The 25,228-nt window shown below is 36.7% G+C and overlaps 6 protein-coding genes and 1 pseudogene across 14 annotated transcripts; 6 read left to right on the top strand and 1 right to left on the bottom strand.

The window, feature by feature from the left end:
* Positions 1 to 417: 417 nt before the first annotated feature.
* Positions 418 to 1,438, top strand: LOC108851560 (protein RESPONSE TO ABA AND SALT 1). The gene has a single exon (XM_018625011.2). The coding sequence runs from the start codon at positions 592 to 594 to the stop codon at positions 1,273 to 1,275; it is 684 nt and encodes a 227-aa protein (XP_018480513.1). The 5' UTR covers positions 418 to 591; the 3' UTR covers positions 1,276 to 1,438.
* A 2,152-nt stretch (positions 1,439 to 3,590) lies between these two features.
* On the top strand, positions 3,591 to 5,718 carry LOC130504158 (phosphoglycerate mutase-like protein 1). The gene is made up of 9 exons (XM_056998761.1): positions 3,591 to 3,641; positions 3,783 to 3,890; positions 4,262 to 4,341; positions 4,457 to 4,559; positions 4,737 to 4,811; positions 4,989 to 5,077; positions 5,161 to 5,280; positions 5,381 to 5,425; positions 5,522 to 5,718. The coding sequence occupies exons 1-9, from the start codon at positions 3,591 to 3,593 to the stop codon at positions 5,544 to 5,546; spliced, it is 696 nt and encodes a 231-aa protein (XP_056854741.1). The 3' UTR covers positions 5,547 to 5,718.
* A 1,415-nt stretch (positions 5,719 to 7,133) lies between these two features.
* LOC108809600 (phosphoglycerate mutase-like protein) lies at positions 7,134 to 12,683 on the top strand. Of its 5 annotated transcripts, none has more exons than XR_008943816.1 (8): positions 7,137 to 7,290; positions 8,136 to 8,621; positions 8,711 to 8,829; positions 9,029 to 9,373; positions 9,459 to 9,558; positions 10,239 to 10,318; positions 12,014 to 12,133; positions 12,271 to 12,290. XR_008943816.1 is itself a non-coding variant. In XM_057006143.1 (8 exons), the coding sequence occupies exons 1-8, from the start codon at positions 9,881 to 9,883 to the stop codon at positions 12,432 to 12,434; spliced, it is 600 nt and encodes a 199-aa protein (XP_056862123.1). In that variant the 5' UTR covers positions 9,866 to 9,880; the 3' UTR covers positions 12,435 to 12,683. The 5 variants fall into 5 exon arrangements, 3 of the variants coding, with proteins under 3 accessions (XP_056862125.1, XP_056862124.1, XP_056862123.1); XR_008943815.1 differs by lacking the exons at positions 12,014 to 12,133; positions 12,271 to 12,290 and adding exons at positions 11,417 to 11,491; positions 11,575 to 11,625; XM_057006143.1 differs by lacking the exons at positions 7,137 to 7,290; positions 8,136 to 8,621; positions 8,711 to 8,829; positions 9,029 to 9,373; positions 9,459 to 9,558 and adding exons at positions 9,866 to 9,922; positions 11,017 to 11,137; positions 11,417 to 11,491; positions 11,575 to 11,654; positions 12,395 to 12,683 and having other exon boundaries at positions 12,271 to 12,312.
* A 589-nt stretch (positions 12,684 to 13,272) lies between these two features.
* Positions 13,273 to 14,944, top strand: LOC108809611 (uncharacterized). 4 transcript variants are annotated; one of them, XM_018581773.2, is made up of 5 exons: positions 13,273 to 13,466; positions 13,935 to 14,070; positions 14,153 to 14,290; positions 14,378 to 14,499; positions 14,580 to 14,944. In XM_018581773.2, the coding sequence occupies exons 1-5, from the start codon at positions 13,420 to 13,422 to the stop codon at positions 14,737 to 14,739; spliced, it is 603 nt and encodes a 200-aa protein (XP_018437275.1). In that variant the 5' UTR covers positions 13,273 to 13,419; the 3' UTR covers positions 14,740 to 14,944. The 4 variants fall into 4 exon arrangements, with proteins under 4 accessions (XP_018437275.1, XP_018437283.1, XP_018437267.1 ...); XM_018581781.2 differs by having other exon boundaries at positions 14,583 to 14,908; XM_018581765.2 differs by having other exon boundaries at positions 13,926 to 14,070; positions 14,583 to 14,908.
* A 140-nt stretch (positions 14,945 to 15,084) lies between these two features.
* LOC108843276 (probable rhamnogalacturonate lyase B) lies at positions 15,085 to 19,341 on the top strand. 2 transcript variants are annotated; one of them, XM_057006124.1, is made up of 15 exons: positions 15,085 to 15,313; positions 15,824 to 15,912; positions 16,001 to 16,122; positions 16,218 to 16,268; positions 16,544 to 16,663; positions 16,777 to 16,896; positions 17,058 to 17,199; positions 17,303 to 17,473; positions 17,580 to 17,735; positions 17,840 to 17,946; positions 18,054 to 18,144; positions 18,257 to 18,398; positions 18,469 to 18,625; positions 18,705 to 18,945; positions 19,016 to 19,341. In XM_057006124.1, exons 1-15 carry the CDS (start codon positions 15,241 to 15,243, stop codon positions 19,247 to 19,249), a joined length of 2,016 nt encoding a protein of 671 aa, XP_056862104.1. In that variant the 5' UTR covers positions 15,085 to 15,240; the 3' UTR covers positions 19,250 to 19,341. The 2 variants fall into 2 exon arrangements, with proteins under 2 accessions (XP_056862104.1, XP_056862102.1); XM_057006122.1 differs by having other exon boundaries at positions 17,046 to 17,199.
* LOC130509856 (pentatricopeptide repeat-containing protein At1g09900) lies at positions 19,272 to 21,387 on the bottom strand. Its single transcript, XM_057006127.1, has one exon. The coding sequence runs from the start codon at positions 21,235 to 21,237 to the stop codon at positions 19,444 to 19,446; it is 1,794 nt and encodes a 597-aa protein (XP_056862107.1). The 5' UTR covers positions 21,238 to 21,387; the 3' UTR covers positions 19,272 to 19,443.
* A 196-nt stretch (positions 21,388 to 21,583) lies between these two features.
* LOC130495644 (probable rhamnogalacturonate lyase B) lies at positions 21,584 to 24,744 on the top strand (annotated as a pseudogene).
* The last annotated feature ends 484 nt before the right edge of the window (positions 24,745 to 25,228 follow it).

Genomic DNA, 25,228 nt, shown 5'->3' with positions numbered 1-25,228 from the left:
AGTTCTAGTTAGGACTAGGAGAATCCAAAAATAAAATATTCCAACCAGGACTATTAACAGTTGGGGTACATCATCCTAAGTCCTAACTTGATACTCAATAAACGATAACTACACAGATGTTTTGTAAGATCTGAAAACTATACTCTGTTTTAGTTTTAGTTAGGGGATTATCTTGCTAAAGTTACATGATCAATCAGTATATAATTGGAAATTACATAGGTAACAGTGATTTCAGATTAATGATTCTATTGATTTCTTAACAGTGTTATTACTGTTAACACACATGTACCAGAATTTTATTCCAATACGAACTATTTAGTAAATGGTTTCAAGTTGCTCTGATTGTCTGATCATACTTCACTCCCACAAGACAAAAAAAATGTCGCAAAACTCCATTTGGGTCGCCGACAGAAAATATAATTTCCATCCAAGAACCGACATATATTATATAAAATAATTGTTAAAAATATTTTAGTTGGTCAAGTCCAAAAGATTGTATATAAATCTTTGTATACAAAACACGTTCCAAACGCACCAATATTCACTCAGTACTCGAGTGACTAACTGACTACTCAAACGTAGACAAGAAACATGCCAATCACCAGCAGCTCCCAAAGCTTCAGCAGCTTCGTTAACGGTTGGCTAATTCGTCACAGGTATTTCGTCGAACAGCTTACGTGCGCTTCTTTACTCACTCTCGAAGAGCAACAATCTCTCGTGACCCAGTTTCTATCTCACTGCCTCCAATACTACCAAGAGAAATCCTCCGCCGTCTCCCTCGCCGGAGACAACGTCTTCACCTTCTTCTGCCCGCCGTGGTTCACCTCTTACGCCAGACTCATCCTCTGGGTCGGCGATTTCAAGCCCTCGCTGGTGTTCAAGCTCACGGACTCCTCCGTCGGCGACCTCACGCGCGACCAGCGGGACCGGATCTCGAGCCTCCGGTCGGAGACGAGGAGGAGGGAGAGGGACGTGATGCGGGATTTCGCGCTCGCGCAGCAGAGCGTGGCGGATCCGCCGGTGATGCTGGCGGCGAGGCGGGTCGGGGCGAGGGGGATGGTGGACGGGGAGGAGTTGGATTTGGAGGAGGCGATGGAGGCGCTCAAGAGAGGGATGGCGAGGGCGATGAACAAGGCGGATGAGCTGAGGTGTTCGACGGTGGGGAAAGTGGTGGAGATTCTTACTCCGTCGCAGGCGGTTAAGGTGTTGAGGACGATCGGAGAGCTTCATCTTCGTTTGAGGGAGTTGGTGGGTTTGGAGAGAGACCACGAATGAGTTTTGAGAGACAACATTGAGTTTGCTCTGCTTCTTCACTACTTTTTCATTTGGATCTGTTTGGTCGGAAACATTCACTTTGATGATTTTGATGTTACAATATTTTGAAGTGATGATGTAGTGTTTGGTTTTTGTTTCTTCAAGAGACTCACCAATTTTTCCATCAGTTATCAGTTATTTGAAATTACACAATCGACAAAAAAGTCAAAATGTCAGAAAAAAATAAGAAGTTTGCTTATGATGTGGTTGGCCATGTCAATGCTAAAAGGTGACTTACATGCTGACATGTTTATTTGTTTCAATACGAGACGTGTAATCTTTTTTTTTTTAAAGGTCACGCGTTTTGATCTTTCGTTTCGACTTTAAAAATTGGTGAAGTTTAGGCCTTCATTGAATTTCTTGCGGCCCAGTTTTCCCCGCAGCAGCTGCAAGTGAGGAAGTCAGTTTGATGGGCTTTTCCATAAGCCTGTTATAGTGAACAGACAAAGCTCATTACCCACACATACAACAATGTTTTTCTTTTAAAAGTCTGATCTTCTGAGCAGAATGGATGGGAATAAATTTGGGTTTCACTATAACGTATATCTATACTTTGAAAAAGTATCTGGATATGAGAATTTCAATTCAACCTCCAGAAACCACAACAAACACATATGTTATCACCAAACTAAAATAAGAATGTAGTGAAATATTAAAACATTCAACCTCCGAATCAGAGCAATATACCATATAATACACCTTCTAAGCCCTCTATAATTCAATAGTTGTTCTTTAGTTACTCGAGGATAAGATTAAAGCAAAGGTGGAACAAAGTAAAGAACATTTGCTGCATCCACTTTTATAGGTTAGTAGAAGTCACACGACACGCATTTGTAATATACGAACTTTAAAAGAGTGTGAAGATAGCTTCTGAGGAAAACGATGTGCTTCTGATTTTTATTTTTTTTGCTAAAAATGTTCTTCTGATTAATGTCAAGGAGTAACATAATTGTTTCATTACGTTGTGTTTTAAATTAAATAATACCATTGAAAGAGTGATAATACGATCAGTTTGACAATCTGACTTTACCAAAAAAAAAATTGGTTTGCTCCAAGTCGGGTTAAGGAAAAATTTGGGACTCTTTCAACCTGTCAAATAGTAGAGTTAATATGTAATAATTTGCTAATTTTAGATAGAAAATATGGCCACACTTCGAAAATTAAATAAAAATATGTAATAGATTAAGATAATTTGAGCAAAATTGTTGAAATAATTTAGTAGTTTTATATGGGTTTTTAGAAGAGCTATTATTGAAAAAAAGTAAAACGTGTTTACAAATTTAATTAAAGGTTCTAGATTACTCATAAATGTTTAAATGTGTTAGAATTTCTAAGTAGAATATTTTGACATGTGGTGAAGAAAAATAAAAATATCTCGACATGTATTTCACGACAACGATCTTTAGTTAATCTCTAAACAAAGACTGAAATGTAATAAAGTTCAAAGATAAACGAGTAACGACCTTTCCAGACTTCCAGTTCAAGGCAATATATGTAAACATTTCTTTCTTGGAGTTGTACGATGTCTTCTGTCTCCTTTTTTACGTGATCCGGTCCATTTTTGGCTCTAAGACCCCAAATGGAAATACTGAGTGAACAGTTCTATTGCCATGTTGTTATATATATTGAATTATGTATAGGATTTGAGTGAATATCTCATAAATAAATAGTGAAAAGTAATAGAAAAACAGATAACCAATTCTCATCTAAGAAATGTTTATATTAATCTAACGAAATACTTAAGAAACTAGAGTTTTAATTGATAGTTCAATTTCATTTTAAAATAATAATTCTATATTTAGTTATATTAAAATATTAATATAATTTTTAAAGGAAAAATCTTTTAAACGTTAGAGACGCTAATAGCAAGTGACGAATGAGTCAAAAGTTTGACTTATTATTGCATGAAATTTTACGTAGAAAATCCACGTTCACATGTGTGGTCTTTGAATATTTCGAGTATATAAGGAAATCAAAGAAACCCATCATTTTGCCTAACAATATCACCATTTAACTATAAACTTGACATCAAAGAAAACCCTAGAGATCTTATATATTCTTCCAAAATACCTTCTCTCTGAAAGGTTTGATATATGCGGTTACAACAAATTTTAGTATCCAATAGTTGATAAGTTATCGTTATTAATAATAATGCTTTTTGTTGTTGCGTTGTCTGTGCATATATATATATATATATATATATATATATATCTATATTGGACTCGTTAAATTTCTTATTTCTTAAAGAAAACATTGAAAACATTTAATGTGTAGGAATGGATACAAGATTCTTGTACCCCTTGGAGAGCTGTAAAATCATCCACTTGGTAAGTCGCAAATTATCAACAAGGTTTTTACCAAAAAATAAAAATAAACACTCAACAAAGTTGATTAACCACACGCAAGTCACTTTTAACATTTTTTTTGTTAGTATATACTAATCATGCTTATTCTTTTGTTTATTCAAGTTGAGACATGGACAAGCGGTTCACAATGTGGAAGCCGAGAAAGATAGGAATGCGTTGTTATCTCCTCATCTTTTTGACGCTCCACTTACTGATCATGGTCACCAACAGGTAAAGAAAAAATACTAAAACATTAGACCTTTATACATCGATCGAAATTGTAATATGCACCTGCACCTTCATGCACCTTTGCGTTTTGTTGATCAGTGGTGGATCGTAATCGATCGAGTTCATTGTGACCCGTCACATACTGATTATCGAGTTGGTTCTGAATTGAATGAAACCCATTCATTCTGATTGACTAGCTAAGACATATACATGCTAGGTTGCTCCTTATCTAGTTCATTTTCGTTGTTTTATGTATAGTAGAGTGAGATAGAGAAAATAAAAACTGAACTCCCAAATTTTAAATCGAGTAAAATCCATAACTGAAAGACATAAATCTCACGCATTATTTCTAATCGCTTAATGCATCTCTAAAGGTTGAGAACCTCCGTGAACGTGTTGTTTCAAGCGGGCTACTAAAGAGGGTTGAGCTAGTTGTAACTTCTCCTTTGCTGAGGTAATATATATTTGCATACAAGTAATAAAGGCTTTAAAGTTGATTATTTTATTTCTGTTGTATTCCTTTTTGTTTCATAGTGACTTGGACTAATTAAATTTTCGTTGTAATATAGAACTATGCAAACCGCGGTTGGTGTTTTTGGAAATGAAGATAAACAACCAAATATGACAAGCAGCCCTTCCATTTTGGCACTTGAGGTTGCTCGAGACCGTAATGTATGACTGATACATGGAGAATTGTCTCTTACATTCAGTGCTTAAAACAAACTCATGTGAAAGAAATATTCAAAATCTTTTCTCAAAAAAAAAAAATATATGTCGAAAATCTTTTAGTCAAAAGAATAATATACATATATATCGAAAATACTATAAAAGATATGTATGTGCACCCAGGGAGTACGTCCTCCTGATATGAGAAGAAACGTGAGCGAGTATCAAACTATTTTCCCCACCATTGATTTCTCTCAGGCAAGTAGTATCATCTCTCACTTTTCCTTCATTTATAAAATCTTATTCTTTTTTTTCTGAGAAAAAAATAATCTTATTCTTGGAAAGCTATATAACATATTAAGCTAATTTCTCAATATATTATCAACGATACATATGATGATTTCTATAACACGTATATTCTGGATGATATTATAGATTGAAAGTGAAGAGGACAATCTATGGAGGTCCGATGTTCGAGAATCTGAAGAAGAGATTTTGGCGAGGGGGTTAGAGTTCATGAAATGGTAATCCTTTTGAATCTTAACTTCGTGAAGTTAAATAACATTGGCATATAGTGAAAAATATATTAAGAATTTTCTATTATCAGGTTATGGAAGAGACCAGAGAAAGAGGTTGCAGTTGTTAGCCATGGCATAGTTTTGCAGCACATGTTGTATGTGTTCGCAAACGATTGTGACGTGTCAGTTAGACATGAACTTTGCAAGAGGTTTATAAAAATATATGATATCCTTTCATCCTTTGCAGTGACCAACTTATTAATTCTTTTGTATACTTATAATTAAGGATAGGTTATGTGTTTCTTACAGGTTTGCTAATTGCGAAATTCGTACTGTTGTGATTGTAGACAAAAGGTTAGTATGATCTAAATCAGGAATAATTTATAATAATTAATAATAATTATCCATTTCTTGACCTTTGTTTTTTTTTGTTATATTTTTATTTTTCAGCTTTAGTTCTTCTACGGAGATTTGATTCTACGGAGAAAATTTCAAAGAGTTTACAGAGCCTTTTTTTGGGTCAAAATGTTAGTTTACAGAGCCTTTACTAAAACCCTCGTTGAAGAAGTTATTTAATAAATATTTTATTGTTTTATTCATGAAGTTCAGTATTGTTGAGCTTCTTCGATTGCCTGAGCCGCTCGCCTTACGCCTATCTACTTATAGTATTCTGCATTTTTTAAAAAATGTATTGAATAAAGAGAAATTTTCGGTTAGACATATTGTCCTTGAGTTTGCAGATCTACTGTCTGCAAAGACATATTGTCCTTGAGTTTGTTTTTGAGTCTGTAGCGTGGCCCAGTGGTCTTGAAGCTGCTACAACGCTAATAAGGATCCATGTTCAAATATCCCATGTAGCCATCGAATATTTTACGTCCTTCCCAAGTTGAGTTAAGCGTGGCGTTAGTGTCATCGCGTCTCTTGGATAATGGGTATTGGCGCCGATTGGTTCCGGGCCAGGGGATTAGTCAGTTGAGTTAAGCGTGGCGTAGGTGACATCGCGTCCGCCTTCGAACCTCCTGTTAAACAAAAAAAAAATTAAAAAAAAGAAAAGAGTCTGTAGCGTGTGTGAGATGTTGTCGAATGGAGTGTGGAATACGGCCGGTTTTGAACTTTTAATTTTTCGATCGAGTTGTTTGTAAGCTGTAACTTGTAAGAAAAGAGTAAATTAACTTGTAAGAAAACCAAAAATGGATTCTCAGATAGAGCTATATATATCTTTATTTCTTAAAATAGTATTTATTTTATTTTACCGAAATAATGATTTTTACATATATTCTATTTGTTACATTGTAAAAAGTGTTTCAGTTTTTTCTATTTAATTTAATAAAATATTTTATAATTATATGTCAAAATTTAATTTATTTATTTTATGTGACTATTTCTACAATATTTTTTTATTATTGGCTACAATTTTATTCATTACTCCCTTCGTTTTTAAATACATTATTAGAGAAAAAAACTGTTTGAAACTAGATAAAATTTTAATTTTTAAAATAAAATTTATGACTGATACTGATATTGTACCAACAATGATATTATGCAGTTTAGTTTACTATTGGTATAAATTATGAATAGATGTACAGTTAATGATGTTCTTGTGTTTTAAATGTTTTTTAATCTATGTCTACTTTTATAATACTATTATCTATTAAAATGGAGGGATATTAAACAAATGTTAACATAAAAATTTCAAAAATACACAACCTATATATTTTCTTAAATTTTAAGTTATTATCCATAATTTTTTAAAAAACAGAATAGACAAAAATATAATATACGGAAAATGGAAATATAAACGAACGGTATAAATTTAGAGGAACATTCACCATTCAGTCAATTTATCAACAAAAAAAATCCCATCCATGATCCACTTCCAGTCAACACGTCGGCATTGACTTGAGTCAAGGCAATTGACCTACGTCAATACTTAAAAGAGAGGCAATTAATTTACATTTCGAAGAAGTTTCTGGGCTGGTTCCAGGAAAGTGAGTTTTTTACATCGTTCCATATATGAAAGTGAGTAGAAGGAACTGGATATGTACACGTCGTGTGTATTATATATATGATAAACATGAGTGTCTAAGCTAGACGAAGAAAGAACAAACGATATTGATTTTGTAAACATTGGGTGAAGAGGTCGTCTAGAGAGGTGAGTACGTATATACATGGATTTGAGTGGAGTTAAGGCGCTGCGCAATTTCAAAACCATTCATCTGGTTAGTCTGACCATTTATATATTTCAATTCAGTCTCAATCTTTTGGAAAATATTCACGACTGCTGGTTAACTTTCTTCATCAGGAGACCTTTTTCGAAAAGAGAATACATATACATTTGAAGTAGTTCTTCTATGTTGTTTGTTTCGATCTTTCCAAACATATTTTTTCTTTTGTGTTTACATTCCCCTGAGAGAAGATTTTTTTATAACTCATGTTCTTTAGAAAATCAAACAATTTGTTTAAAAAAAAATTTAAACAATTTGTTTGCGTGCATAAAATCCTATAATTAACAAAATGCAAACACAAATATTGTTTCCCTTTGCGATTAACTATGTTTACAATTAACAAAATTGCTTGCAAAAAGTATTTAGATAAAGTTGAAAAGTGCACATTTATAATAAGGTATAGGCAAACGTAAGCACAAAAAAACAGTCAAAACATACAAACCTACAAGATATCACCAAGTATAATGATAACAATATTCACCTTCCATCAGTTGGCCTATGTCATAAATATAAACTTCGAAAATAATCATGTGATTTGATTTGAAATTCATCAACGAATCATATACAATATTATTGACATAGTTTTAAGAGCGATCATATCTAACCATTGTGTGTGGGGTTACTCAACTACTTTGTGAGCATCAAATAGGGATAATAAATAATTTAGAGAATTCCATAATGACGTCAACAGGTTGAATTTTGAAATTTCACAGTTTGATAAAGGTGGAACTTTCACATTGTAAATCATGGCTTGATTTTGAGATATATAGTACGTTTATAGGTAAAGGATACATGGGATAGATTCTAATATCTTGTGTTGGACCGGAAATGGATGATAGGTGAGACATGCACAAGGAATCCACAATGTAGGAATAGAGAAAGGAGAACTGGAATCTTACAAGCTGTTAGAGCATCCGCAAAGGAGGATTTAACCAATTCTTAGCACGATAACATAGGTTAATTTGATTAAAATATTAATACATATGCTCGATTACGGAAGGATTGATCCTTGAATAAGGATTAGAAGGATCAAGTCCTTGTGTACGTGTCCAAAGTGTGAGTGGTCCATCTGGGGTTTGCGTTTTGCGTGTGAAAAAAAACATTCACTCTCCATCACGAAAAAAAAAATTTGTGGAAGGCGAAAGGCCATTTGGCTCTGAGAAAAGAGACGCGATGAAGAGCCCGTGGAAGATCTCGGAGAAGATAATCGGGGTTCGGAGATGGAGAGAATACACGTCTCAGTCAGATCTCGTCCGCTTTCCACGGAGGACGCGATGAAGAGCCCGTGGAAGATCTCTTCGCTGCTGCCGTTCGGGGATTCAACGGTAATCCTCAGATGATTCACGTAGCTGTTCGATTAGTTTTGCTTCGATTTTGAGATATTTCAGTACTGAGTTTCTATTTCATTTTGGAGGAACCGTCTTTGCTTATGGTCAAACGAACAGTGGGAAGACGCATACGATGCGAGGCTCACAGAGTGAACCAGGAATCATCCCTCTTGCTGTTAATGATTTGTTTGAGAATGTATATCAGGTTCATCTCCTAACTTGTCAAGTGTTTTTTCTTTAGATTTAGTGTTATTTGTACAATGTTTTTGATTAGCTTTTCTTTGCTTCACCACAAGGATGCAAGCAGGGATTTATAACGAAGATATAAACGATCTCTTGGCTCTTGATGAGAGTTGTTTATGTTGCAAAACTTGTTAACGGTTGTGTTGTTGCATGTTTAACAGGGGAGAAAGAAAGAGAGAAAGAGTCTGGTGCTATTCCAGAGGAAGGTGGAGAAACTGTGGTGAAGGAAGAAAAGAAGAAGAATAAAAAGAAGGAGAAGAAGACTAAGAAGGAGAAGAAGAAAAACAAGACGTCAGATGAGAAGGAAGAAAATAGAGAGGATGTTGTTATGGATGAACTCGAACATGAGAATGTTGAAGATGCTCAAGAGCAGGAGCTTGACTTTTGGATGCCTCCGGATGGAGAAAGGTGGGACTTTGATGATGGAGGAGACAGGTGGGGATCAGATTCGGAGGAGGAAGAAGGAAAGAATGTGGAAGAAGATCCAATAGATTTGTTTTCTACATGTGTGTATCCCGTTACTGCTTTTATATCCTGTATTCATGTTTCAAATTTCATGTTGTTTCTTTTCTCTTTTTGCAACATGGGAAGTAGGTGAGATCGATGAAGATGGAAAGAGTAGCTTGGATGATTGCATAATGGGTGAAGTTGATGAAGATGGCGAAAGTAGTTTGGATGAAGCTCCTGAAAGGTACCATGAATTTTCATTCGCTTCTCTATGTGACTAGATAAAAATGATTTTAGACATTCAAGTAATTGTCAAGTTTATGAAGTGTAGAACAACATTTTGAATGGAACACCTTCTTTCAAGGAAAACTATGCATGGATGTACACATATATACACATAAAAATTCCAAAGTTCTAAAATTCAATTCAAAAAAAAAAAATCTAAGAACTCCATGATGAATAACACCATTGGAGATACAATTATGGTTAAGAGTCCTAACCTATTCAAAAAAAAAAAAACAATATTCTAGTCTTAGGGACTCCAATGGTGGGTAACACCATTGGAGATGCTCTTAGATGCCTGTCTCTCTCCAATGGGTATCCAACAGGTGCGAATGAGACAAACTGAGATGTCCTCCTGGCTCCTGTATATAAATATGAGATTATTAGTATTAGTAGTATTTTAAAAGAATCTTTCATGAGAAAATAGAAAATAGAAAATAGAAAATAGAAATTTAGCAAAAAAAAAATAGAAAATAGAAAAAAGTGTGAAATTCTTGTTTGAAAATATACTATTTTGAGATTTTTTGACATTTATCAAAATTTCAGTGGTTAATTTAATACCAATATTAAACTTTGGTTAAAAAGTTATTAGATTCCTTATCAATTTTAATGTTCTGAAAAAAATTCGATATAATTTTGTAGGTTTCTGAGCGAAGGAAAGAAATCATTAAATCAGGATTACTAAACACTGTTCAGTTAGTGATTACCTCTCCATTGCGCAGGTACTTCTATACTCACCTACTACACTTTTTTTTAATTTGGACAGGAAACTTTAGGTAGAGCTTACAAAACTTAGATTTTAGTTAAAAATTTGGTAAACCATAGACAGTAAATATTAGTGAAATACATGACGTGCAGGTCTAAGATCGGATAAGGTATATCTAACATTTACACTTGTCAACATGATTAATTATTTATCCATTTGGCAGTTTAAATTCTTAGATGCTGGTTCACTAATAGTTTTATTTTAAATCAACTAAAATTGCCTGTATTTTATAAAAGATTTATCTGTTTTTATTTAATTGATTAAGTAACTATAGTCCCCTTTTTGTCAAGATAAGAAGCTATAAGCCAATAATCCATCATATTGATATTTTATTGCGTATAAAATATAACTTTAAAAAAAATTAAACATGAAAGATATTCGTTTACTTTTTCAATGAAACGAGAAGAAATTAATTTATGTTATAAGAAAACTGTGGATTGTGTGCACAAAAAGAAAAAAGAAAACTGTGGATTGATCCGTGAAACTGCATCATAAAACATGGCGGGTTAACGTTGGTGTCTCTATCACCGTGGTTCTTTGGTGAGCCGACCGGTCAACGACCGCAAAAATCTATTATCCCACGACAAAATCGGTTAAAAGGATAGATTAGGATTCTTTAATACCCTGATAGCAACGCTGTTGATACAATTTCAGGGCAATGCAAACTTCAGTTGGAATATTTAGGGGAGAAGAAGATATGAATCAATTCGATATCTTTCCAAAAGTTAACAACTCCCCTCCAATCGTAGCACTTGAGATTTGTAGAGAACGCATGGTAATATTAATTCTTATAACCAGGAAATATGAATTTACTTTTCTTTTTAAAATACGATATAATGGAACGATGCTACATAATTCATCCTATGAATTTGAGCACTCATATTTTCATGGAGAAGAATCAATTGAACTTCCTTAACATATCTCTCTCGTTAAGAGATCAAAGCTTCGTTATTAATAGAAACGATCAATTTATAATGAATGATTGCCACATATGTTCCAGTAAGTAATCAAAATGAATAACTATGCACTCTGATCCATTGTTTGATATCCGCAGGGATTATATCCGTGTGATAAAAGAGAAAGTATAGGTACCTATCGCACTTGTTTCTCAGAAATCGACTTTACGATGGTAGTTATACTCTCACCGACTTTCTAGAAATTCAAAATGATCTTCTTTTCATTTTCAAATTTTAAGATTTTTTTTTCATTTAGAGTGATGAAGATGCTCTATGGGCAGAGGAGAGGGAAAATATGAAAGATGTTTCTCCTAGAGGCCTTCACTTTCTCAAATGGTAACCACCATAACTCTCTTTCCTTTAGACTTTCTCATTTGCCTTTCTGTTAAAGCACAAAACTAGTTGACATGAAACAAAACATAAAAGTAACATTAAACTAAACAAAAAACTGTCATTAGTTGTAACTAGTATCCATTTTCATATATCAAAATTTATTAACTCCACAGAGTCGTTCTGCTTAAAAATAACAAGTCGACATAAGATTCAAAATCTAGATACAATTCCGTGGAGTTGGTTTTTACATTTCTATAAACACACATAATAATTGCAAATACAAATTGTAAAATCTGGTTATATATATCTATGTATTTCCCAACATTATTGTAACAGTAATAATTTATTTTCAAAAAATGTAGGTTATGGGAGAGGCCGGAGAAAGATATTGCAGTTGTTAGCCATGGGATTTTTTTGCAACAAACACTTCGTGCGCTGCATGAAATAGTTGGCACACCTGTTGAAGATAATCACCTTAAAAGGTAATTATACTTACTCCCACTCTCATGTTTATTTATGTGCTCTAACGTGTGATTAAAATCACGGAGCTAGCTAAGTTACCGTACGTGCATAAGATATTTTCTGAATTGATTTCATTGATATATTTTCTTTTGTTTAGGTTTGCCAATTGTGAGCTACGGTCAATTCGGCTCGATAAGAGGTAACTAAAGTTAAGACTTTAAGAAAGGAGGTTTGAAGTATAAATAGCATTTCTAAATATTGTTCATAATTTTTAAATGCAGTGACATGGAAGCATATACATTAACGACGTACAATTGTTGAAAATACGTTACTCCACCTTCAACCTCCCTTCACACGTTTGAATAGAATGCATGCATGTGAATTGTGTGTGTTTACTTTTGCATGCCATATAGATGCACCTAACGCTTGAATTGGACCCAGTAAAATGCATAACGTAGCTAATAAAAAAAGCCACCGCCGATCAAGGCCACCACTAACCTAGCCATGCGTGTGAAATTCTTTTTCTTTTGTTAGTTCGGTTTTCACTAATAAAGGTTTACTTCCTGTGAATCATCTCTCTTAATTTTTTTGTCGTAATTTCTTTTAATTGTTATTTTAACAAACAAGGTCTGTTTGATGCCCCTTTTCTCATTGCTAGGAGCGCTACATTACCTCAATGGGGGCAATCTTATGTTGCAAGGAGCTTTCCCTTTGTTAGGTTAGGTAGTATTATAGCTGATGAGAGAAGATGATCATCTTTTTGTTTTGTTGTAGTTCTTTTGAACCAGCTGGAATCTGTTTTTTTTTGGAATCCCTGTATGGGATTGGTGTTGGGACGTTTGTGTTGTTGGGACGTTTGTGTAAAATGTTTGAACCCTGTTTGTTTTGTTTAATAAAATATATTTCGAGGAAAGAAAAACAAGGTCTGTCTGAGTTTGTGGTTGTGTTGTTTTTATTATTACCAAGCATCTACCACGTGAATGAGATGGTGCTCTTCAGTGCGTGCACTTCAGTGCGAACAAAGGAGCGTGTCGTGTTAATCGTGTCTGTGGTTATCAATTTGGATTGACGCTAAATAAGTAGTAGTTCATTAAAAGATCTAAAAGTTTGGTTCAACCAATACTCTATAATTATTCATTAATTAATAAATTAAGCCTCCTCTCTCATCTCTCTCTCTCTCTCTCTCTCAAATAAAATCGGAGGTTAAAAAGATCGGTGCTTGAATCATCATCATCGGGTGGTTCTGAAATCCACTCTCGTCGTCGTCGTCTTCGTCATCTGATCTCTTATTTCGTTCCGCTTGAGGATGGCCTCTGAGACTACAGGAGAAATCAGCATCGTATGCAACCACTGGTATGTAATTTTATTGATTTTTCTTCTAATTTTGATCCGATTTCATTTCGGTGAAATGAATTTGTGTAATTCGTAAAGGAAAAGTAAATGAAAAATTGGTGGCTGTGATTGATTGCAAGCTAATAACATTTTTGTGTGGGAATGAATGAAGAGCTGCTTGATAAGCTTAGGTCTGTATCGGTGTGATTTAGTTATAATAACTAGCGATGATTCGATGGATGAATTGTGCTATTATGATATGATTTAACAAACCGTTTTGCCACAAAAAAAAAAAAAAAAAAGAGAGTTGATTTTTATTTGGTCATCTACTTAGAAAGAGGCTTTTGATGTTTTTATTCCCATTATGTTCTGTAATAATACCACCGTTTGAGTCTTGTTTATTTGGTTATCTACTTAGAAAGAGGCCTATGTGTGCTTTGGTTTAGTCATTGTAGCGTTTTGTACTGACGACAATCCTAGTGTTTTCAGTGACAGAGACATTCCAGCTCCAAATATTGATCTGCATCGTGTACACTGCGCCCGGAATCTTGAAAAATGTAAGATTTGTGGTGATATGGTTCCTAAAAAGCATGCTCAGGAGCACTTCTCCAACACACATGCTCCGGTACACATTTTATTTTTCTATTCCTTTTTCGAAATGATCTACTTTCTCTTTATGACATTTCCTCTTGAACTGTGTTGACAAGGTACCTTGCTCGATGTGCAAAGAAACCATAGACCGTGAGGTTTTTAATAGTCATACCGAAGAAATCTGCCCCAAGAGGATGGTAACTTGTGAGTTCTGCGAGTTTCCATTGCCTGCAGTTGATCTTCCTGAGCATCAGGTATTCACTTTTAGCAGCTTTTCACCTCTTTTCTCTCCAATGAAGGGGCGTATCTGATGATTTTCGCTCGGTTTTTTATCAACTCAGGAAGTATGTGGCAACCGCACGGAACTCTGTTATCAATGCAACAGCTATGTTAGATTGCGTGAAACATATAACCATGAAACCAAATGCCCTGGTTCTGTGCTCAACAATGTTGAATCTTCCAGGTACATTTTCTGAACTCTGATTCACACGGCTTGATCCTTTAGTTAAAAACTCATGTCGTGGCATGGATTCTGATGTGTAGAAGGGTTCCGAGAGCAGCAGAAGGAGATGGAAACGGGAGGAGGAGAAGAGGTGGCAACGGTGTATCTAACAAAAGGCTTTTCTTCACTATAGCTATAACGGGTATAGCTGTGTTATTAGGATCGCTGTTCTTCCAGAGGAAGCCTGAGGGTGGGAGCTAAGCACAGAGACATATATAGCTCGTGTGTAGTTCTGTAAAGTTGCTCAAACTCCCTTCGAGACAGATTCGAAGGAAGGAGTTTTATACATTTTAAAATACTTACTGAGACAGAGATGTTCTTTCTTCGCTAAGGATTTGTTTAAAGCTGATCACCATGAGACTTTCTTTTACATTTGGTTTTCAATAAAAGAGTTTTCAGGAACAAACATGAACTCGAAGGAAGACTTTTTTTTCTTCGGTAATCCGGTCCAGGCCGGTCTGGAGAAATTGAACCGAAACTATAATTGAATTTTGATTTTGTTGCTTAGATTCCGATAAAACCGGAACTCATACACTGACTCGAGCGTTATAACGAAACGCTCAGACAAACGCTGACGCAACTGAAACAAAAGACATAATACATGCGCTTTGATCAAACACTAGTAGCAGTCTCTCTGTAGATCGGTACACCGTACACGTACACTGGTGAGCGATTAGGCTTCGGTTAGTGATCGCTTGAGTGATGAAGAAACTGGCTGATCGGCTCTTGCATCGTTTCACCAACCATGAAACCGCTTCAAACGCCGACCACCACTGTATTGCTCCCTCTGTTTTAACCTCGCTTAAAAAGAACGGTTTTGACTCTGTTCAACGAAATTGCGACAGAAAAGTTTGTATTTTTAGCAGCCCAGATGAAGTAACAAGTCTATTTTGTTGTCTGCTTTCTCGTCTTTTTGTCTCTTTACTTAGTTCATAATGACATTCAAAACAGTTTTGTCCTTCTCCTTCATCAAACTAGATTCGTTTCTTTGTAGAAAGGTTTCCCCTTTAGTGGGTATGCGTATGAATTAAGAAAGTCAGAGACTTTAAACGCTCAGAGAGTTAGAATTTTATTGTTTTAAAAAAGGACAGTTATAAAGATCCTATATCTATGGCCGCTACAAAAGCCTTATTTTAGACAAAACACTTTATTCTTTGATCATCTCATGTTGCTGCCTTCTTCTTTGTAAAAAGGAATGGCTCATGTTCTTGTAATTAGTTCTTTTTTTTTACAAGCCAAGAAAGCGTTGAGATTTTTGTTCTTACACTAATACTGGGCTCAACAGGGACAGGTGAAGGGACGAGTAGTCTTAGACATAGACAGGATCGAAGGATGCCTCTTCAAGGTGTCCGGCTTCATATCAGTGACCGTTATGTAATGCAACTTTCTCAGAGTCTGTTTATGTTTCCTTTTATCTTTCTTTCGTCAAGTGTGTATAAACTGAAGACATTACATGTTTCAGGTTGTGATGGATAATGGAATCCTCCAAGTTACGCTTTCGAAACCAGGTGGTATCATCACCGGGATAAAGTATAATGGTGTTGACAATGTGCTCGAAGTTCGTAACAAGGAGACCAATAGAGGGTATGTATGTATGTATGTATGACTCATGTTTGATGGTTTATACAGAGTTTGCTGTTTTTCTTCGATGGAGAAGTCAAGTTTATCTGAATGTATAGGTACTGGGATCTGCACTGGAATGAACCTGGAGGCAAGGGAATATTTGATGTGTATGTCCTCTATGAATTTACCTTTAACATTCTTTAGCATCAGAAGCTCAGGAACCTTTTCCTTTATTCATCTTCATCGTGCTGTTGATTGCAATATCTGTTTGTGAGATTTTTCGTAATTAGAGCTAATTTGATTTTATAACTCAAAACTCTTAAGTTGTCGCTGCATTAAGTAGCCTCTCTTTTTCTACCGGGCCTTGATATGAAAACGTCACAAGTATCTAATGTGTTTGGTGGATCGTTTGATTGTGTTTTAATGGTATTGATTTATACAGCATCAGTGGAGAGACTTTCAGGGTGATAGTCGAGACTGAAGAACAGGTTGAGATCTCATTTCTAAGAACATGGAATCCATCCCTTGAGGGAAAATACATTCCCCTGAATATCGATAAAAGGTCTATCACTACTGCATTATTTATTTTCCCTTTTGACGAGAAACATAAGTAGAGAAGAGACAAAACATAAGTAGAGAAGAGACATCATTTGACATGATATTCTTGACTTTCAGGTTTATAATGCTCCGTGGCTCTTCTGGAGTTTACTCATACGGCATTTATGAACACCTTAAAGAGTGGCCTGGTTTCGAACTTGGGGAAACAAGAATCGCCTTCAAGCTCAGAAAAGACAAGTAATATTTTCCCCATCCTTTTATTCTGTTAATTCTAGTCGCCATGTTTGTGCACTGAGAAAAAAAAGCTGAAATGTTTATGTTGCGCATCCATGATAAGAGTACCTTTATATCCAAGCAGAAGGATTGAGTCATTTGTTTGATATGAGTTTAATATACAGGTTCCATTACATGGCGGTGGCAGATGACAGAAAAAGGATAATGCCATTTCCAGATGATCTATGCAAAGGAAGATGCCAAACCCTAGATTACCAGGAAGCTTCCCTGCTCACTGCTCCGTGTGATCCACACCTACAAGGCGAAGTATGAGTTCTTAACATTGTATCAATCATTTACAAGTTAGAAGTACTTTTTATGTATCCTGTGAATTTATCCTTTGTGACATCATTTTTCTTTTCTCTAACAGGTAGATGACAAGTACCAATACTCATGTGAGAATAAGGATCTGAGAGTACATGGTTGGATATCCTTCGATCCGCCAGTAGGATTCTGGCAAATTACGCCCAGTAATGAGTTCCGATCAGGCGGACCACTCAAACAAAACCTTACCTCACATGTTGGCCCAACCACCCTTGCAGTAAGTGTCCCTGCGAGGGACCAATGTGGTGACTGTTTCAATGTTGTAATCAGAATATTAGCAGACTATTGATCTTGGTTTTCATTGTGATTGTGAATATATCCAGGTGTTTCACAGTACACATTATGCGGGAAAAACAATGATGCCACGCTTTGAATGTGGTGAGCATTGGAAGAAAGTCTATGGCCCTGTTTTCATTTACTTAAACTCCACAGCTATTAGAGATGATTCACTCTTCTTATGGGATGATGCTAAGATAAAGGTACGCGGGAAGCAAGCAACTCAGAATCTCATTTCCAAGCATTGTTGAATACAAAAATAGATTTGTTACAGTGAATGGTTCACTTAAGTGAATTTTATCTGCAGATGATGGCTGAGGTTGAAAGTTGGCCTTATAGCTTTGTGTCATCTGAGGACTATCCAAAGTCTGAAGAACGTGGCACGGCCAGTGGCCGATTACTTGTCTGTGATAGGTATTAGGGATTTTTATTTCCTTTATTTTGCATTGCTTCTGTTATATCTTTCTTATTGGGTTAAATTCCACTTAATCTTCACAAACTAATGTTGATTGTTGCCATAGGTTTGTAAGCAATGATTTGATTTCAGCAGTAGGTGCTTATGTGGGTTTGGCTCCACCTGGTGATGCTGGTTCTTGGCAAATAGAATGCAAGGTGGTCTTCTTCCCTCAAAACATTCTCAGTTATCTGCAACCAGCAGAAAAGGAAAAAAAGAAGAGATTAGTTCAATACCTTTTTGGATTCTTTAACTTTGATGTCTTACCAGGGATACCAATTTTGGGCGATAGCAGATGAGGCTGGCTACTTTTCGATAGAAAATGTGCGTCCTGGCGAGTACAACCTCTATGCATGGGTTCCTGGCTTCATTGGAGATTATCATAACAACACTATTGTTTCTGTTACTTCAGGTAACTTAGTTCTATCAAATATTATAGTCTCCTATATATCAGTCAATTCTTGATGGTCATAACACCACAGGGTGCAAGATTGAAATGGGTGATATTGTCTATGAACCTCCAAGAGATGGACCTTCCTTATGGGAAATAGGCATCCCTGACAGAAAAGCTTCCGAGTTCTTTATCCCAGATCCTGATCCCACACTAGTAAACAGAGTTTTAGTCCATCCTCAAGACAGGTTTAACGAGCTACACTTTCGTGAACATTACATGTGCAATTAGCCAAACTAAGCACCACTTTGGTTTTGATTTTACCAGGTTCAGGCAATATGGTTTGTGGAAGAGATACACAGATCTGTATCCAAATGATGACCTTGTTTACACTATTGGTGTAAGCGATTATCGCAGAGACTGGTTCTTTGCTCATGTTCCTAGGAAGAAAGGAGATGTGTATGAAGGTACAACTTGGCAGATTACGTTTAAACACGAAAACATTGATCAAAAGACGAATTACAAACTCCGTGTTGCCATAGCATCTGCCACCTTAGCAGAGTTGCAGGTAAGAATAGAAAATTTCGTATGTCTACCGAGATAAACAAGTTGTTTATTAAGATTTGTTATAACTGCAGGTGAGAGTCAATGATGCTGAAGCAACACGTCCCCTGTTCACAACTGGACTTATAGGGAGAGACAACTCGATTGCAAGGCACGGAATCCACGGGGTGTACATGCTGTACACGGTGAACATACCGGGAAACAGGTTTGTGCAAGGTGATAACACAATATTCCTGAAACAGCCAAGATGCAATGGTCCCTTTCAAGGGATTATGTACGACTACATTCGTCTTGAAGGCGCTCCTTAACAGTATAATAAGATAGTATGTGTAAATCGAAATGCATTTGAATATATATAAGTAAGACCAAATGATAGTGGTAACAACAGTTTCATATTTGATATGCAAACTCCAAAAACCAAAATTCTGACAATCAAAACTGAACCTAAGACATAACAAAATGGAAAGGAACCAGTAAAATCTTCTCTTGACATTATTTTGAACTACTTACTACTACATTTCCCTGCAACTTGCTCTGCCGAGCTTCTCTTCATGAGTCCCTTGTTACAAAGCTCATTGAGCAGCTCCAGAGCTTCCTTTGCCATACCTTCATAAGCTATGCCTTCTATCAGAATAGTGTACGATGTCTCAGTCGGTTTAACCCCTCTGTTGATCATATAAACCAAGAAATCAATGGCACGGTCCGTCTGCCGAGTCTTGCAGAGCCCCAGCATCACAGAGTTGAAGGTGACTGCGTTTGGCCTAACGCCCATCCGCTCAAACTCATGGAAAAACTTAATAGCCTCGTCCACTTTCCCTTCCCTGCTCAAACCTCCAACAAGCGAGGAATATGTGATAGTGTCAGGCTTCAGATCTTTCGCACGCATCTCATCCAGCAGTTTTATCGCCTTCCCCGTCTTCCCTGCTTTCGCAAGCCCATCAATAACAGTATTATAAGTGATCAGCACAGGCGAACACCCCTTGCTACTAAGCTGGTTAAGTATCTCAACCGCATCTTCAACCTTCCCGTCTTTGCACAAAGCCGTCAGCATAGTGTTGTAAGTCACAATATCCGGATAACAGCCACGAGAGACCATCCTCTCCAAATACTCTACCGCTCTCTCCATCTTCTTCTCCTTGCAGAACCCGTGGAGCAACGGGTTGTAACTCAAGGAGTTCGGCTGGCATCCATGCTTAGGCATCTTCTCCAAAACATCAATCGCCCTGCCAAGCAAACCTTTCCTGCACAAGAAGTTAATCAAGATGTTGAAAGTGACGACGCTCGGCGAAAAGCCTTTACGCAGCATATCAGCAAGAAGCTTCTCAGCATCCATCCACCTCCCGGTACTACACATACTCCTCAGTATAATGTTATGCGTGATCACATTCGGCTGACAACCGTAGTAAGACGGCATGTCGTTCAAGAACTTAATCGCCTCATCCAACCTCCCTTCTTTACATATCCCATTCACCAAAACATTATAAGTCACAACGTCAGGCGCACACCCTTTATCCCTCATCTCATCCAAAAGCTTCATCGCCTCCTCAACACCGCTCTCTTTGCAAGTAGCTTCTATCAGTATAGTGTAAGTGATCACATCAGGGTAACAATCTCTCTTCAGCTGCCTATCGAGTACCTCCATGGCCTGCTTGAGCTTCCCACCATCGCAAAGAGAACGCAAGATCGTGTTGTAAGTGACGACATCGGGAGAAACACTCATCCTATCGAGAAGAGACAAGGCGCTGTTAATCTCCCCTGCTTTGCAGTATCCGCTGATCATCACGTTGTAAGTTATCACGTCGGGAACGGCGCCGGAGCCTTCGAGAATCTCCAAGACCTTGGCGGCTCTCTTCGTCTTCCCCATCCTGCAGAAGCCGCGGATCAGGGTCGTGCAAGGGATGATGTCGGGGACGTTCCCGTGGTAAACCATGTTCTCGAGGAACTTGAAACCTTCCTCTAGCTCCCCGGTTCTGACCAGCTGACGCAAATGGTTGTTGCTCTCCACATCTTCCAAGGCGAGAGATGAATTAGCAGAGCTGTAGTGACCGTTACCGTTGTTGCTAACCCCAGAGGAGGGTAAAGTTTCGAACTTTTGAGCTCTGCCGTTGAGACCAGAAGCCGCCGCGAAGGTGAGAACAAGTCGGTTCCTTTTTCGTGACCCGAGAGAGACTCTAGAGTTGACGTTACGAGAGGTGCGGCCTAGGACATCAAGCTTACTACTGTACTCGCGATGAGATTGTTGTTTAATCAAGTAAAGACCTTCTTGTACACTGCTTGTGGACACCATCAAATCCATGGAGATAGAGCGATATAACAAAGTTCAGAACATAGATAAAAGAAGTAGCTTTAGCCCTCTCTGAGATAAGGTTTTGGGACAGAGAGAACGGGGAAGAAGGAGGAGGAACAGAGGAGGCGGGTTTGGTTGAAGCGAAAGTGAGTGAAACTGAAAGGATATGGCGATGCTCTGTTTTTTGGACTTTTGTGAGCTTGGGCCTAATAGATTTGGGCTTGGGCTTTTTAACTCTTGAAGAAGGGAGAGACTAGTCAATGTCCGGTTAGTGAAGGTTGACCTTTATAAGGGGCAAGGAGAAAGTTTACCTAACCTAACGAAGCAAACAAATATGGTATTGTTTTTAGAAGAGACGTAAGTGAAAGCTTTGAGAGACACACCACGAATGTCACCTTATTGATCATTGCGGCTCTTTTAAGCATTTTGTCGAAAATTAACCAAACTGTTTTGACGGCAAAGTCAAGAGATCCTTTCCACTACAACCCATTTGCTTTATCTCACGTTTAAGGCAACATAAGTTTTTAAATCTGATCCATATCTATATATATATATATGTACAGATACGTATAGAAAAGAATGTACATGTACTTTTAGCGTAAGACCAAACCGGAGAAAAGACATTTTGACAATGTCGTCTGTTAAACTCAAGTTACAAGATAAGGGCAATCATGTTGGTTTGCTTTAACTCTTCTCATGATCTGTATTATATGACAAGACTGAAACATTTTGATGAAAGTTTCTAATTTTTGGTGTATTAATGGCTCTCTCAGGTGGTGATGGATAATGGCACTGCACGTGTTACATTATCGAAGCCTGATGGAATTGTTACAGGTATCGAGTATAATGGCATTGATAACTTGCTCGAGGTTCTTAATGACGAATCCAACAGAGGGTAATGTGATATAAAATATGATCCTTGTTCGTTTAAAGTATATGTTATTTGCATGCTTCTACCTGTTTTCTCATTTTGATATAAAGGTTATAAATTATTTAGGTATTGGGACCTTGTTTGGGGTGGACCAGGAACCGCTGGTACATTTGATGTGTAAGTCTTCTTCATAAGCTTACAAAATTGAAGTTCTGAGATGTTCAAAGCAACCGTTGCTTAATTAGTGACTACTATTTTTCTTTTTGTAACAGAATTAAAGGAACGAAGTTTGAGGTAATAATGGAAACCGAAGAACAGATTGAGATTTCTTTCACAAGAAAATGGGATCCATCACAAGAAGGCAAAGCTGTCCCTTTGAACATTGACAAAAGGTCCTTACTATCTTTGACATGCATGCATGAACTTCATATTATACTTTTTTCAGATTATGACCTGAAGAGATTTTCGAAAATAGATTTGTTATGCTTAGTGGGTCGTCAGGATTCTACACTTATGCCATCTACGAGCACTTGAAAGAATGGCCTGCTTTCTCAATAGCTGAAACTCGAATTGCCTTCAAGCTCAGAAAGGAGAAGTAAACTACAAGGAATCACTCCTTCACTTCCTAAACATCTTTCACCGTTTAATTTTTCATTAATATTAGCTGAGATTGTAGGTTTCATTACATGGCAATAACTGATGATAGGCAGAGATTCATGCCATTGCCTGATGACCGGTTACCGGATAGAGGCCAAGCTCTGGCTTACCCTGAAGCTGTTCTACTTGTTAACCCTGTTGAGCCTCAATTTAAAGGAGAGGTAAAGTACTAATTGAGAGAGAGGTTAACTTCTTTCTTGTACTAATTATACTGGTACTTCTTTGGGGTCTTAGGTTGATGATAAGTACCAATATTCATGCGAAAACAAAGACATTACTGTTCATGGGTGGATATGCACGGAGCAACCATCAGTCGGTTTCTGGCTCATAACTCCTAGCCATGAGTACCGAACCGGTGGACCCCAAAAACAGAACTTGACATCTCACGTTGGACCCACTTCTCTTGCTGTAAGAACAAAATCTTTCTTCTCTAACATTTTTTCTCTGAAGTCTTTATAAATGTAGAATAACCTGAAGTGGGATCCTTCAGGTGTTTATGAGTGCACACTATACAGGGGAAGATTTAGTGCCAAAGTTCAGTGAAGGAGAGGCATGGAAGAAGGTGTTTGGACCGGTCTTTGTCTATTTAAACTCCTCTACTGATGATGATAATGACCCTCTTTGGCTCTGGCAAGATGCTAAATCTCAGGTTCGTCTTTGTATCTTGTTATATATATACATAGGTAGAGGAACAAGTTTAATATCATCTCTCTATTTCGAATTATTGATAAATTTGTATTTCTTAGATGAATGTGGAAGTGGAAAGCTGGCCTTACAGTTTTCCAGCTTCTGATGATTATGTGAAAGCTGAGCAACGTGGTAATGTTGTTGGCAGACTTCTCGTTCAAGATAGGTAAACAAACTACAACAGAGAGCCACATTGTGTTTTCTTGGACTTGCATTTGCTTTTTTACCTATAAAAATATACATTCTTATTTAAAGCAAGACAAGACAAGACAAGTACATGTATCTAATTAATCATCTACAAGATATAATTTTTTAAAAAATGTTCTGAAGGTATGTAGATAAAGATTTCATGGCAGCAAATAGAGGTTATGTTGGTTTGGCTCTGCCTGGAGCTGCTGGTTCATGGCAAAGAGAATGCAAGGTGAACTTTAAGTTTTAAGGTTTAGTATTTGACTTAGATTAGCCCCATTACCCATCGTATAAGAAAAAGTAATATAAATATTTAAATCTAAAATATAGTTTTATGCACATGTAATTTAATCCTTGCAGGATTATCAATTTTGGACAAGAACAGATGAAGAAGGATTCTTTTACATAAATGGAGTACGACCAGGACAATACAATCTCTATGCATGGATTCCTGGTTTTATTGGCGACTATAAATACGAAGACATTATCACCATCACTCCAGGTCCTCTCTTCTTCTTGCTTTCTATAAACTCCCCAAAACATTTGTTAATTTGTTATAATTAAACCAATATATATTGCTGTAATTAGCACAATTCATTATGCGCAGGTTGTTACATGTATATGGAAGATCTTGTATATCAGCCTCCAAGAAATGGAGCAACCTTGTGGGGAGATTGGCTTTTCCTGATCGATCAGCCGCAGAGTTTTATGCTCCTGATCCGAATCCAAAATATGTCAACAAACTTTATCAAATCACCCTGACAGGTTTTTTTACACACATACAAATTTTATTACATTTCTAGGCTATTCAAATCTAACAATTAATAAAGTTTGTAGCTATTTTCTACCTGCAGTATATTCTCTCTTTGATTACTAATTTGTAATATCTCGCAGGTTCCGACAATATGGATTATGGGAAAGATACGCAGAACTATACCCCGATAAAGACTTGGTATATGTAGTTGGCTCTAGCGACTATAGGAAAGACTGGTTTTATGCTCAAGTCATAGGTATCTTCCCCATCATCTCCACTCCGTCATCTATTATTTCTTGAATTTATGCTCTTCTCTAAGCACATTGTTTACGTTTTATTTTTTGTAGAAAAAGGATAACAAAACATATCAAGGAACAACTGGCAAATCAAATTCGAGCTAAAACATTGATAAGGATCACACATATACTTTACGAGTAGCCATCGCATCAGCTACTTTTGCCGAACTCCAAGTACGTGTAAATGATGCGAACGCAAGCCCGTTGTTCACGAGCGGGTTGATTGGCAGAGACAACTCGATTAGCAAGACATGGAAATACACGGATTGTACTGGTTGTTCAACGTGGAAGTGGCTGGTTCTAAGCTTGTAGGAAGGCGAGAATACATTGTTTCTTACGCAGTCAAGGTCTATAGTCCTTTCCAAGGGATTATGTATGATTACATCCGATTCGAAGCTCCCAGCTAATAAAATTTCATGCAAGATTCTTCAGAAAATTTAAGCAATTTGATTCAAAAATGTTTGTTGATTGATTCGATCCTTTTTTACTATGAGTTTGAATTTTTTTTTCTTTTTGAAGGCAATGAGTTTGAATTTCTTATTTTTC

The sequence above is a fragment of the Raphanus sativus genome, chromosome 1, assembly GCF_000801105.2.
Source record: "Raphanus sativus cultivar WK10039 chromosome 1, ASM80110v3, whole genome shotgun sequence".
In the NCBI taxonomy this organism is placed as follows: domain Eukaryota; kingdom Viridiplantae; phylum Streptophyta; class Magnoliopsida; order Brassicales; family Brassicaceae; genus Raphanus; species Raphanus sativus.
Note: the sequence above shows the minus strand (reverse complement) of the source record. Positions and strands in the feature narration are given on the sequence as shown.

Excerpts from the sequence above, each read along its gene's own strand:
- LOC130504158 (XM_056998761.1), top strand. The coding sequence starts at position 3,591 with ATGGATACAAGATTCTTGTACCCCTTGGAGAGCTGTAAAATCATCCAC. Across the intron at positions 5,078-5,160 it reads GGGTTAGAGTTCATGAAATG|GTTATGGAAGAGACCAGAGA; the intron begins GTAATCCTTTTG and ends TTCTATTATCAG. Across the intron at positions 5,426-5,521 it reads GTTGTGATTGTAGACAAAAG|CTTTAGTTCTTCTACGGAGA; the intron begins GTTAGTATGATC and ends TTTATTTTTCAG.
- LOC130509856 (XM_057006127.1), bottom strand. The coding sequence starts at position 21,237 with ATGGATTTGATGGTGTCCACAAGCAGTGTACAAGAAGGTCTTTACTTG.
- LOC108809600 (XM_057006143.1), top strand. The coding sequence starts at position 9,881 with ATGCTCTTAGATGCCTGTCTCTCTCCAATGGGTATCCAACAG. Across the intron at positions 9,923-10,238 it reads CTCCAATGGGTATCCAACAG|GTTTCTGAGCGAAGGAAAGA; the intron begins GTGCGAATGAGA and ends ATAATTTTGTAG. Across the intron at positions 11,655-12,013 it reads GGCCTTCACTTTCTCAAATG|GTTATGGGAGAGGCCGGAGA; the intron begins GTAACCACCATA and ends CAAAAAATGTAG.
- LOC108843276 (XM_057006122.1), top strand. The coding sequence starts at position 15,241 with ATGAAGAAACTGGCTGATCGGCTCTTGCATCGTTTCACCAACCATGAA. Across the intron at positions 17,736-17,839 it reads GGGATGATGCTAAGATAAAG|ATGATGGCTGAGGTTGAAAG; the intron begins GTACGCGGGAAG and ends TTTTATCTGCAG. Across the intron at positions 18,626-18,704 it reads TTAGTCCATCCTCAAGACAG|GTTCAGGCAATATGGTTTGT; the intron begins GTTTAACGAGCT and ends TGATTTTACCAG.
- LOC108851560 (XM_018625011.2), top strand. The coding sequence starts at position 592 with ATGCCAATCACCAGCAGCTCCCAAAGCTTCAGCAGCTTCGTTAACGGT.
- LOC108809611 (XM_018581757.2), top strand. The coding sequence starts at position 13,420 with ATGGCCTCTGAGACTACAGGAGAAATCAGCATCGTATGCAACCACTG. Across the intron at positions 14,071-14,152 it reads TCTCCAACACACATGCTCCG|GTACCTTGCTCGATGTGCAA; the intron begins GTACACATTTTA and ends TGTGTTGACAAG. Across the intron at positions 14,500-14,579 it reads AACAATGTTGAATCTTCCAG|AAGGGTTCCGAGAGCAGCAG; the intron begins GTACATTTTCTG and ends TCTGATGTGTAG.